The sequence below is a fragment of the Somniosus microcephalus genome, chromosome 13 (genome assembly GCF_052327205.1).
Source record: "Somniosus microcephalus isolate GS21.2 chromosome 13, FLI_Smic_1.0, whole genome shotgun sequence".
NCBI lineage: Eukaryota > Metazoa > Chordata > Chondrichthyes > Squaliformes > Somniosidae > Somniosus > Somniosus microcephalus.
The window spans coordinates 17,233,575-17,246,941 of NC_140999.1; the positions used below are offsets into that span (position 1 = coordinate 17,233,575).

General features: G+C 44.7%; 1 protein-coding gene across 3 annotated transcripts in view; it reads right to left on the minus strand.

The window, feature by feature from the left end:
- Positions 1–1,964: 1,964 nt before the first annotated feature.
- Positions 1,965–13,367, minus strand: part of LOC147108096 (transducin-like enhancer protein 1) — a 184,521-nt gene continuing 173,118 nt past the window's right edge. For all 3 annotated transcript variants that reach the window (XM_086004577.1, XM_086004578.1, XM_086004576.1), the window contains 2 exons: positions 7,046–7,122; positions 1,965–5,252 (listed from right to left, as the gene is read on the minus strand). In XM_086004577.1, the coding sequence (XP_085860703.1) occupies positions 5,145–5,252; positions 7,046–7,122 (185 nt within the window). In that variant the 3' untranslated portion in view covers positions 1,965–5,144. The remainder of the gene's footprint in view (positions 5,253–7,045; positions 7,123–13,367) is intronic.

A 13,367-nucleotide genomic window follows, 5' to 3' on the forward strand; every position in this document is an offset into this window, starting at 1 on the left:
TTGTGAGGGTTCCTGCCTCTACCACCTTTTCAGGCAGTGAGTTCCAGATTCCAACCACCCAAGGGTGAAAAAGTTATTCCTCAAATCCCCTCTAAACCTCCTGCCCCTTACCTTTAAACTATGCCCCCTGGTTATTGACCCCTCGACTAAGGGGAAAAGCTCCTTTCTCTCTAAATTCTACCTAGATTCTTTTAAAATGTGGGGATGCAATCCACCCAGACCAGTGGTTTTATCCTGAGTTTCATTAGTTTAGTTTTATTTTAAATGCAGTTAACTCATTACTAATCTCATCATTCAATGCCTTCTCCACCTGTTCCATCTGCCTAGTAAATACTGAGGCAAAGTAATTATTTAATGGCCCAGAATTTCCGATCGGAAGAAGAGGTTTCCTGCAGGCAGATGCCTCCGATATGCAAAAAAAAAAAAAAAATCTGCGAACCTACCCGCTGGTCCCGGAGATATGGAGGCTTCTGATCCTGGGCCTCTCCTCTTTGAAATGCAGAGGCCCACTTCGCAAACGCCCCTGGGATCACGTGGGCCGGCTCAACCAATGGAAGAAGGGGGTCCCCCTTCATTTTTTGACAGTTCTGTACACACAGAACTATCAAATGTAGGAATGGGGATGACTATAAAAATGCACTAACACACAAATAAAGAAAAACCATTACACAAAATTAATTAAAATGGCATTTAATTAAATGTCATTAAAAAATTGAATTTTTAAAAGTATGTTTTAACAGGGCTTAATATAAACTTACCTTATTGGACAGGGTTTTTAATTTATAAAAGTGAGTGATAAAAAAAAAAAATTTTTTTAAACTCTTAGGCTGGTAAAAGCAGGCCTTCTGCCTGCTTTTACCAGGCGTACGAATTCTACGGCCTTTCAGCGGTTGAGCAAATAGCGCAACTCTCCACCCACAGATACCCTTTTCTTGGGCAGTGTTGGATTTGTCAAGAGAATGCTTGACAGATCGCAAGTTCTGGGTTTTAGCGCATGCCTAAACCCGGAATTTGCGTGGTCCCTATGGACGCGTACACACCTCATATCGGGGGGGGGGGGGGGGGGGGGGTCGGAAAATATGGGCCATTATCTCTTCCATCTCTCTTATCGTTGCCTGTGGTATTATCCTGTCCATCTCTTAGTGGCCCTATTCCCATCCCGACCATGACCTTCAGGTTCAGAGGAAAAGGTGCGACCAATGAGCCAAGCCGGCACCATTTTCCCTAACACAAGTGAAGGAATACTGGGTATACTTACAGCTCAGGGTACCCTGTGACCAATGTTCCCTTTAATTTTTTTTTGGGGGGGGGGGGTCCACGACCCCTTTAAAGGGTCCGCGTGGCCCACTCAAAACACCGCGCATGTAGTTTTTCCTATTTAAAAGCCGGTGAGCCGGCTGCGCGGGAGCTACAGAGCGTTGCGCATCCACGCAGCTTAAAGAGGGCATTGCCTCCAACTAATACAATAGCAAAACACTGCGGATGCTGGAAATCTGAAACAGAAAATGCTGGAAGCACTCAGCAAGCCAGGGCAGCATCCGTGGAGAGAGAAACAGAGTTAACGTTTCAGGTCTGGGACCCTTCATCAGAACTGGAAAAGGTTCGAGATGCAACAGATTCTAAGCAGGTACAGAGGCAGGGGGAGGGGGAGGGGAGGAAGGAACATTCTGTGCTAGGGTCGGAGGCAGAAGAGATTAAATGTTGCAAACGGGGATGGCAGAATCATACAGCCTGGAAAATGGGGGCAGGGGTTATAGTCTGAAATTGTTGAACTCTTAACGACTTGTTTTCACATGTCATAGACTTATAACCAGCACCAGTCTCGAGTGACCAACTCTTTCGGGGCCATCAGCTTTTCGGAAAGTTGGTTAGCTTTCCAGGTCGGTGCGTATATTTGTGTCACTCCGTGCAATAGGCGCGAAGTTCACAAGTCTAATTAAATAGGCATAATAAAAATACAGACATCACATACAAAATATTTTATTGGGCTTTTAAAGGAATAAACTACAAATTCATCCCAAACTGGGATGCAAAAGCATGAAACATGGAAGGGTTTTGGACATTACAAATCACCATATTGGGCAAAAAAAAACCGTGTGTCACGGAAGAATTTAGCAATTTCTTTCCTCCATGAGAAAGGCTCGAGGCACAGTTACCAACCAAAAAGAGAATATACAAGTTGATAATTAGGGCACACTTAATGTATACAGTCATTCATTTTAACTGTGGAGGCAACAAAAAAAATGTACACAACCTTCTTGCATTGCAGACATCCATAACATAGAGGAACAGACTCAACCGAGGTACTGACCAGCTGCCCGTGGACCTGGACTGGCCAGAGCTTGTGCTGACCTCAGCAGGCTCTTTGCTGGAGACTTTACTGAAGAGAGTGGTCTTCATAGTAACTTTAACACTCTCGTTCCATTACTGTAGTGTGTGCCATTCCCAGTAATTGAACCAGAAGCATTGACATTTTAGCTTCAGAACTGGCCAAAATGGGAAGGCCATAAAAGTGGGAGGAAGCAAGAAGAGGTATATTATATTATATATATTTATATAACTTCAGTGGAACAGGGTTAGAATAAAATATAAAAGTATGGCATAGCAAGACAGTTTCCAGACCCTGGATGAGTCAAACCAGACAGATCATTTATTTGGTTTATGCTCCGCTACACATGCCAGTCAACATTTTTTTCTCCTCCCTTGTTGTGAAGAACCCAACTTTCTCAGAACCCTCACATCCTGAAGGCCCACAACTATGCCCAAATAGCCACTTCTCAGAATAGCTGCACACTTGACCATTTCCCCCCCCCCCCAAAAAGGGCAAAATTCCAAATGCTAAGTACGCACGTGTCTAAGCGTTTAAAAAAAAGGTCAACGGCCTACAGGTTTATTTTGGTCCATCTGGGAAATGCAGAGTTATTGGAAACTGCGTGGAATCAAGTTGGGCGGGCGTTGACAGGACCATCGAAAGCCCCTTTGAACCCTCTACTACCACAGGAAAGCATTTGTCGAACGGGTTGCAACATTCGATTAGCAAGATCCCCGTACAACCATCAAAAACCAAATAAGAACAGGGCTGGCGAGTGCACTTCCAGGCTACAAGTCAGCTATGCAGGCTAGGAAGGTTCTAGTTTGATCGCTGGTCTGCACTGAATTAGCTGATCTCAAACCAGGGGGCAGGGGTGAGGAGCAAGATGGGAGAATTAGACCTTCGTTCTCACTCCAGATCACCATCAGTGACTTCTGCTGGAAAGTGTGCTTGTACCGAGGTCAGGATCTTGCATGGAGGTAGTGTCCTCCCAGGTCAGAGAGTCTACGGGGACGTCATTGCGGCGCACACTAAACGGCAACTTGGGCAAAATACTGGACGGTAACCAGCACATGTGGAACGGTACATCAGCAAGGAGTTCGCATTTTGAAGATGAACAATGGGTTGTTGGGGCAGGGGGGGGGGGGGGGGGGGGCCCGAGGGGACAAAGAAAATACCATTACCATCATTGCTTTTAATGTTGTGGGCAGGGAGCAAGAAAAGACAAAACATGTTAAATGGCAATATCGCACCAAAACCGCTCTCAAACAGCGTGTCCGAACTGGAGCCATGAGGCTACGTTGTGAATTAGAATTTTAAAAAAGCAGCCAGCCACCGTACTGCCATGATGCTTCTCCGACAATAGACAGGACATTTCATTACAAAAAAGTTGTCCACTTGCGTTGAAAGCAAAACTTGCCCAAAAATAAAGAGAAATCCAAAAAGCCTTAAAACATAGATTAGGATTAGTTTACGAATCCAAGCTGCGTCGGCAAGAGCATCACACTGCCTTCGATTATATTAACAAAATTATGCAAAGTCTGCAGCCATAGTTCCAGAAACGCAAGTGAAATAAATGCGCAGCTTCTGAACCCAACGGGACAGAGATGGACCAGAATGGCTTGCGATCCGTCCGTTCAAATGACACAAATTGCTTTTAATTGTGCGGTGGACATCCAGTTTGTTCACTCGCCACCCCCCCCCCCGCCCCCCCCCACAGCTGCCAGAGAGCGGTTGTACCCGCGTGAGGCGTAGCTTTACAAACTATTTTTTTTGGTGAATGGAATAGATTGATGGTTCAACACAGATTCATTTTGGATTTCCTAAAAAAAAAACAGCCTATTTCGTAACATCACATTTATGGTCTACTGCATTAAGTGCAATCCCTGTAATCTCCTCCTACCTCCCCAAAGATCTCCCTACAGCTTCCAAAAAAGGACAGATTGCTCGATAGTCTATGTTCACATGGCAAGAAGTTCTTTTTGCACAATGATGGAAATTACAATCCTTGGCACGGCAGAGAATTAACCATGCCAGTTGTTGGGCGAGAGCATCAATGATAAACCTTGAACCATGAATGAGCCGATAAAACCTGGAGCCAAAACTTCAAAGCAGGCAACTCCTATATTCACATTTGAATGGCTGTCTATCAAAAGCAAACATATAAACACTAGTTTATATTAGTGTGGGGTGGGGGGGGGGGGGGCAGAGAATGATTGGGAAGGAGAGAAGAGCGAACCAAGATTTCATGTTTCACACTGTTCTACGAACGAACAGCACACCATAAAAAAGATGCAGTTTTATAAATATGTTGTAAAGCTTAATTCATTGTGAAAATATTAGGACGGAAAGTTCCGTTGCTGTAAAGACCTTCACAGATCCAGGGGCAGCATGCTGATGAGTTACCACCTTCTTAAAATCGAGCAGCTTCACATTTCTCCCCAACAAATGACCAAACCAAACAGTGGATTTTAAAGTTACAGATAACAAAAAGGAATTTAAAAAAATGTACAATTAATGTGTTACCCTAAACATGAACATCAAATCTGGAGTTAGCTGGACCATGGAATCTTGAGTAGAGAAACCCTTCCTCCTCAGGTGAACATCCGCTGCTTTGGTCTACCCATATATCCTCTTTTGTCAATGCAAGTCAAAGTTAAATTTCAACATCCAAGTCAAGGCCACATCAGATAGTCTTCCAGCAAGGACGAGAACTCCATTAAACGTGATCCTCGGGCATTATGGCAAACTGATCCGGGTTCAAGGTGTCTTCTCAAGGTATGTTAAAAGGCTCCCCTCCCCCCACCCCACCCCCAACTAAAGAATTGAATTCTCAGTAAATTACTTCATACACCGTGGCCTTCTTGTCCCCTGAGCCAGTAACAACATATTGGTCGTCAACGGAGATGTCACAGCATAGCACAGACGATGATTCTTTGGACTGAAAGAAGAAAACAAAAAAAGTGACCACCAGGAATAAATAAATCGAATGCAACGGAGGAACTCGGAAGCAGAAGTGAAGTACAGTATTTAACTTTTTATTGTAACTGAATGAGACAGTGTGGTTTAACCAACTGAACAGCTGGCTCCCCTCTCCTGAAGGAGTCGACTCTTGACCAGGGTATGGTTCCACAGACACCGGCAGCCATCGGTGTACCTCGCTGAAACACCCATTTTTCCATGTCTGAGCCTAGCCTGTGAGCATTGTCGGGCTAGTCAATCCAAGGACAGTCTCGTCTCAGCTGAAACCAGCCATCTACCAACAGGCCTTTTCCATCAGAATACAAAAATCAGGAACGGGAGCTCTGCCTGATTTTCCCCCCCCCTCCCTAATCTAAAAGTCGACGAGGCAAATTGCAGCAGCACCATTGTTCCTTCAGCAGAGACCAAGTAACTCAAGTTACTGCTCTTTCAAAGAGCCGGCACAGGCATGGTGGGCCGAATGGCCTCCTTCTGTGCTGTAAGCTTCTATGAACTCAGTACAAAACCAAATCTGGGGTCCTCTGCTGTACACAGCTCAGTGCCACATGGAGCAATGCATGTGCCAGTCCCATCCAGGAGTCACAAACTAATGGTAACCTACAATTTAAGGAAAAAATTAAGTTGCGCCTTACCCGCCTTCCATTATTCTCTCCGACTGCTATTCTGGGTGCTCCTTGGTACCTCCAGCAAGTGGCGACTTTTTTTTTAGTATTTGCAAGCCTGGGCAACAAGCGTCAGCAAGCTGTTCACCCAATGGAGAGCCAAGCCACTTACCACCCTCAATCGTTATCCAGACCCCCCCACACTTTCAACAGAGGGTCACTGGATAGCAATCAAAAACATCAATCTTGGCTAAGAACACAAAAGGTGATCGTAGCATCACCCCTGACTTGAGATCAGCCAGCCTCCAGAATGGAGATTGAAGCTGGAACCGCCTTGGCTTACACAGCTCGCTCAAGTGGGTAAACACATCACATGGTGTGGCAATCATTGGTTGAGCTCAAGTTACACGGTTAAGCCTTTGTTCTTGAAAGAACATCTTTAAAAGCAGGCAGAAAGCACAGCAGAGCTTGTATTGGTGATGAATGCCTGGCTTTTTTGTTGCGAGTGTGAAGCAGACAAGTTATCAGCATGCCCCAAGCAACAGAACTGGAATGTGTTTGTACGACGGCACTTTGGGAATTTAAGAAAATATTTCTCCTCATAGATTGCAACCATTAAAAAAAAATTTTTTTTTTTTTTTTTTTTTTTATAAACATGAAATATTTCAGGGACTGGAAAGTAACAGCAATGCGGTTTACACAAAACATGATACACAAGGTGGGTAATCCCACGGCACAAGTGTAGATGTGCAATCATCCTGGCGATTCCTCACAAGGAGAGAGTTCCTCATCTCAGCCGGGTTATCACAAGGGTGGGGGGGGAATAAATCAGTAAGGCTAAGGCTTGGCAAGGATATGTTAACCTAGGACACACCTACACATCTCGGCATGGTTCAAGAGCAATATCAGCATAAGCAATCTGGTCAAACATTTTATGAATAAGCATTTGCCAAACTTTCTTGATGCTAGCGCCCCTTAAAGTGACATGTGCACATAAGTTTTTATTTTCTCTTCCATCCCGCACCATGTGCAACAAATCAATTGGCAGATATTTTCAACACTGATGTAAATAGTATCTAAAAACATCAGGCACACTATGCCCCCCCGTCACACGCTCCCAGTAAAAATCCCCCTTGTGGTGGCTTCCTACCTGGAATATACTTGCTCCATACGGTACTCTCCATGCATTTAGCAGGTTGTCTTTTCCAGTGCTTACAAACCATTTACCTGTAATGGACACAAGAGAGTCAGCACACAAATAGTTTCGCCTTTGATTAGCAATAGTTCCTGCCTACAGCCATTCTCAATGAGAGCCTCACCATTCACCCCTTCGTGAATCACAGATAGAGTTACTCAGTAATTTTTTTTTCCTCCCCAAGTTCATTTTTTCTTGTTTAAAACCAACCAATCGTTAGTTTGGGGGGGGGGGGGGGGGGGGGAAAGAGAGAGAGGGGGGGGACTGGCTGAGAGGAGTTACTAAGCCTGACCGTATGAAGGAGTTGGACATCAGCAGAGATGGTCCTTAACCCAGGTCATTACAACACTGCATCTGCTCATTCATCTCCCTCGCAGTCTTGAGCCAAGTCATTTCTCCAAGTTATTTTCCCCAAGTTTACATTTAACTGCTCGATGGAAAAACCATATTTAATTGATGTTAAATTGATTTTCAAGAGGTCCTCATGGTAATTATGCTTTTATTTCTCCCCCAACCCCCCATATTGGTCCTTTTTACGGATCCCTGACTCCATTATTAACCAAGGGAGGGACAGTAATACAATTTACTCCCAGGCTCTGCAAATGGCACCCAAGTAACATCAGAGAAAAGCCCAATGTGCCTTATTTCCCGTCCTCCTAGTGGAGCAAAAAGAAGTGTGGAAAACGCAAGTTAGCAGCTCGACATATAAAAGCATTGCTAGTCTAGCCAGCAGCACCATTCCGATCAGGAGTGTCTAGAGCGGGTAAACAATTAAAGCTGAATCAAGCAATTGTTGTTCAGACTGGAATTTAAAAATTAGTTGATCTCTTGCAGCATTCCATATAGCGGGCCAATCTTAAAAGGTATCCTGAGGATTAAAGGTTCAGTTTGGGTTTGTCACGTAACGTTAGTAACTGGCCCGTCACTTAATGTTATGTTCACAGCGTCATCTACAGGTGCAGTACCTATGGAATCCCAAGACGATTAAACTGTTAACATACAATAGATCTATCTAGCCAGAATGGACAGCCTGAGAAAAGGCCCCCATCCCACTCGCTTCTCAGTCTCACTCCTAGACCAGCCAGATGCCTGCAGTCCATCACTCCACAAGACCAAGCCCCATGTCTCAGCAACGACAGACTCATTCTGGGTTCAGCTTGGAAAATGCAATATACAAGAAACTGTACACGGTAAAACTCTGCGGTTCATTTGACAGCTTCGCAGATTTTTTGGGGAAAAGCGAGGATTTTGAGTGATTAGATTCCTACTGATCCCGATCGGAGGTAATGTACAGCTTCTTTTCCCCAGAACGCGGAAAAGCATCACCGACTACAACAGTGTGACATCTCCCTTTAGTTTTGCTCTTAATCTTTGGTAAGACTTATTGAACTGCCGCTGACATCAGCAGTAGTGAGGTAAAGCAACACTTTCTGTTCCTGGGACTAGGGACAGGGTCACTGGCAAGGCTTGGAAGCTAAGCAGAACCAGGCCTGGTTAGTACCTGGAGGGGTGACCATCAGGGAAGACCAGGTGCAGAAGGTCACAGAAGGGAGCCCCGAGGAGGGGCGGTTGGTGAGCAGGCCCGGGCGTTGGGCTGAAGATTGTCGGACAGGAGGAATGGTGGAAATGGAATGGCGGCGCGCACAGACGCAGCGGCTTTGCTTCTCCCAGGACGGTGCTATTTACGTTTAATGTTATTTGTACTGGACTCATGGGAGCTTGCAAGATCACATTTTGTTGTTCATGTACTTGTGCATTGTACAATGACAATAAAGTTGAATTATTATTATTCTGCTTCCAGATGCTCTACAGCACCACAAGTGGTGGTTTCGACGAGGTTGCACTGCACGGATAGCAACAGAAATGCCAACTAGTTTGTCAAAAGTAAAGGCGGCCATGTTTTCTGTCTATGAGAAAGCTGGGCAGCTTTAAAGACAGTGCTCAATGGCTTATGTGGCTCTTCCTCAGCCAGTGGGGAATCATCCTCTGACTATGATCACTTGTCCACCCCCCACCCCCCTTCAGCCAGCACTGACGGTCAAGCCTTCAGCTGCCTAGGCAACCACCCCCCCACCCCCCGGAATTTCCTCACTAAACCCCTCAGCCCATCCATCTCTCTCTCTACTCCTTTAAGACTTGAAACCCACCTCATTGACTAAGCTTTTGGTCACTCCGGCCTCTTTTTTAGGTTCAGCATCTATTTCTTCCTTTAGATCTCTGAAGCGGCTTGGAATGTTTTGTCTACTGTAAAGACGCTATATAAATGAGAGTTGTTATTGTTGTGCAGCAGGTGGATACAGTTCTGTGCACCCACACAGGACCCCAATTTTCAAACATGTTTTTCCAGAGATCTCTGCACCCCTCCAATTCTGACCTCTTGCACATCAGATTTTTAATCGCTCCACCATTGGCAGCTGTGCCTTCAGCTGCCTAGGCCCTAAACTCGAATATCCTCCCCTTATACCTCTCCGTTCCTCTCGACCTCTCCTCCTTAAACCTAACGGTGACTCAGCCTTCGGTCACCTGCCCCTGACTCAGCCTTCGGTCACCTGCCCAATATCTCATGCGGCTCGCTGTCAATATTTTGTTTGATTATGCTCCTGTGAAGTGCCTTGGGACATAGAAAAAAAAACCTGCGGAAAACCTCAACCTGTGGAATTCTCTACCACGGAAGGCTGTGGAGGCCAAGTCACTGAATATAATTAAGGAGATAGATCGATTTGTAGACACAAGGGGTATGGGGAAGAGAGCGAGAATATGGTATTGAGATAGAGGATCAGCCATGATCACACTGAATGGCGGAGCAGGCTCGAATACTCCTGCTTCTATGTTTCTACTATGTTAAAGCTGCTATATAAATGCAAGTTGTTGTTGCTATAAGTAGGTACGGCAAGAATGACGAGGCAGTGAGCAACGGTTGGCTATTAAGACATGTCCCTCTCGAAAACTGCTTTCCTATGTAATCGAAATGCATCACTGGTGCCTACCCACTTTACCAGCAACAACGCCTCCAGCCCATCTGTCTGAACCGCAGAATACGGAGCTCAAAACAAGCCATCGTTTAAACACTGCCACTTCCAATAGACAATCCGAAACAAAATTAGTGGGGGGCAGGGTAATTTAAAGTAAAAATGGACTAAATAATTTTAAAGAAAAAAAAAAAATCATATTGCCACCGACAGATGTGAATGTGGTACAGTACTTAGAAACTGTATTTTGCGACAGCAAGGACTTGTTGAAATAAAGCTTTCACAATGCAGCAATGCCGCCCAGTCGCAATCTCGTTACTGTAAGATTTATGCCAAATAACCTCTATCAAAAGATATTAAGCTTGCAAGGTGAGCGAGGGCAGCAACCAATTTCGGACCGAGGATTCAATTGAAAAAACTGCTTTAAGAAGTTGCAATTGGTTCAGTGTATGGAATGAGCCTCCTAGCTCTGTAGCAGAGTGTGAATACAAGTTGCGGGGGGGGGGGGGAAAGAGGTGGAGGATGGAAGGTAAAGAAAGTGAAGCAATTCTGCAAACATAATTATATATAATTAATTAACCACTGAAGTGTACAATCAATTAAATTACTGGGCCATGCAGCATCTTTGGCCCTTAGTAATTTTAAAACCAGTGACCTTTTTTAAGTGACGATTGAAAAATAAAATGCTTTACACAAATGGAATAATAAATCTGAGCACGGTAAATATATATAATTGCCCAAAACAAAAAATTAACCACAAATAATTTGCGGGCATCTCAGTTAAGGACCCGACTACATCAAGACACTCCTTTTACGTGGAATAATCAGCTTTTGTGAAACGGAAGTATCTGTTTTCCACTCTGGAACGGTCAGTGAGGTATGCCAGTTCCCTCTAGTGGCAGAAAACTAGTACTTCAACTCACTCAGCACAAGTTCTGCAGCTTTCAGCTCTCCTACTTGGCTTGTACAGAAGGTTTAATTTACATTTTTTTTTAAAATACCGTTTTGTTTTAACAAAAAAGACTTGCATTTATATAGCGCCTTTCACGACCGCCGGACGTCCCAAAGCGCTTTACAGCCAATGAAGTAATTTTTAAGGTGTAGTCACTGTTGTAATGTGGGAAACGCGGCAGCCAATTTGCGCACAGCAAACTCCCACAAGCAGCAATGTGATAATGACCCAATAATCTGTTTTTAGTGATGTTTATTGAGGGATAAATATTGGCCAGGGCACTGGGGATAACTCCCCTGCTCTTCATCAAAATAATGCCATGGGATCTTTAACATCCACTTGAGAGCGCAGACAGGCACTAATCGCCTGTACAACTAGGAGTGTTTGTGTCACTTCATAAACCCTACAGGATACAAGTGAAAGTCTTCTTTAAAGTAGCAGGCTAAAGCAGCAAGCACCCACATGCTGGTATCCAGTGGTATAAATTCAGGGTCATTGTATTTCATTTGCAAATAAATATCGTAATCCCTTTGCCTTCTGAATAGAGTCACTGATCTGCACATTGGCCACGTTTTTTTTTACATGTTCAGTACGTGCATCGGTCATTTAAAGCGTAAGGACATCAAACATGCACAACACTTCTGTTCAAATGTTGTACAGTACAGTTTGGGGGTGGGGGGGGGGTGTCGGTAGGAAACAAAGGAATTAGTTTGCTACAGCTGGGACCATTCTGGTTTGCAGGTGATCTTCTCTGATGTGCAGCCCATTCATTTGTACAATTTTGTTGGTGCATAAGGAATAAAATTCTGAAGTTGCCTTATTTTTACTGCTTCAAATCCCTTTTGGCTATTTCCTCCCCCCTGCCCCCTCACATTGCACTACAGCTTTACTTTTTTTTTGAAAAGGAGCAAGGCGGTGAGGACCAGTGTAATTTAGCAGGAATGCACCCAGATTGCATTGTGACATTACTGCAGAGTGCTGTTCTTTTGCTCCATTGTCCTCGGGTACCACTTCTCAAATCACTAAGTCACAGCAAGTTACAATGACCGCTTAAGGCCAATGATGAGAACCCAGGACTATTCAGAACATTAGAATTGGCTCTAATCCGGTCCTCGCCCAGAGTGCGTTAGTGCATGAATGAGCCCGTCAGGCGACCTATAGCCCCCCCGCCCTTAAGTCATTCCAATGGGCATGAATAGAACAGCAAGAATTAATCAATAGGAAACAAACTGGTAGGGGGCCATACAGGGACAGATCCTGCACCCAATGTTCCCTCTATGCTGCACGCATGCACGGCGGCGCAGTAATCTGCACGGACACACGCAGGCCGCTCACAAGCTTTTAAATACCGCACATATGCACACAAATTTAAAGGGACCGCGCATTGAAAGAAACAGGCTGAGCAGAACAAAGCGCGGCTCACAGGGAACATTGCACCTACATTTTTACTTTTTGCAAATAATACCCACTTACAAATCCTTCTTTGGCCCGTCTCAACCTCTGTAAATAGCACAAATTCTGAAAACTGGAGACACCACTATATCACTGACAGTGGCCCAACTATAATTAACAGCTTCAGCCTTCCGGACTCGATATCGAGTTCAACAATTTCAGATCATAACCTCGGCCCCTATCATATTTTTATATATTTTTTATCCACACCTTTGGTTTGTGCCTTTTTCTTTTTCTCTCTCCCACATGGCAGCTGTCTTTCATTCTGCCAGCGCATTGCACACTTCATCTAGAGCCATCCTTTGTCTCTTTACCGGTCCTATTACCATCTCGTCTCGCCTTGAATATCGCTTAATGTCTCCTCACCTCCCACAGAGCTTCCCTTTTGTTCTTTCATCCCCTCCCCCATTTCCCGGCCCCCAAACTGGCCTTTTAATCTGTTTCATTTCCTGCTTTTTTCTCAGTTCTGAAGAAGGGTTTCGACCTGAAACGTTAACTCTGTTTCTCTCTCCACGGATGTTGCCTGGCCTGCTGAGTTTTTACAGCGTTTTGTTATTTATAATTAACAGCCCCCAGCCCAACCAGTCAAAGAACCCCCCCCCCCCGCCCCCAACCATGAGTAGTTCTACAAACTTCACCTCCAATAAGCAGTTCTGCAGCTCTCCAGCAAGATTATTTCGGGGGGGGGGGGGGGGGTGGAATAGGGAGAAAAGGGTTGTAATTTTCAGAATAAAAGACCATGAAGGCAATAGGATGTATATATTTTTTACAAGTTCTCCTGCCTCCAAACTGCTATCGAAAGAATGAGTGGAAGCAATGAGTGGCTGAATTACCAGCGAATAAAAAAAGTGGTCTTAGCCACGTTCACCTCCCTACCGCTTAGAATGCCCTACATTATAAGGTC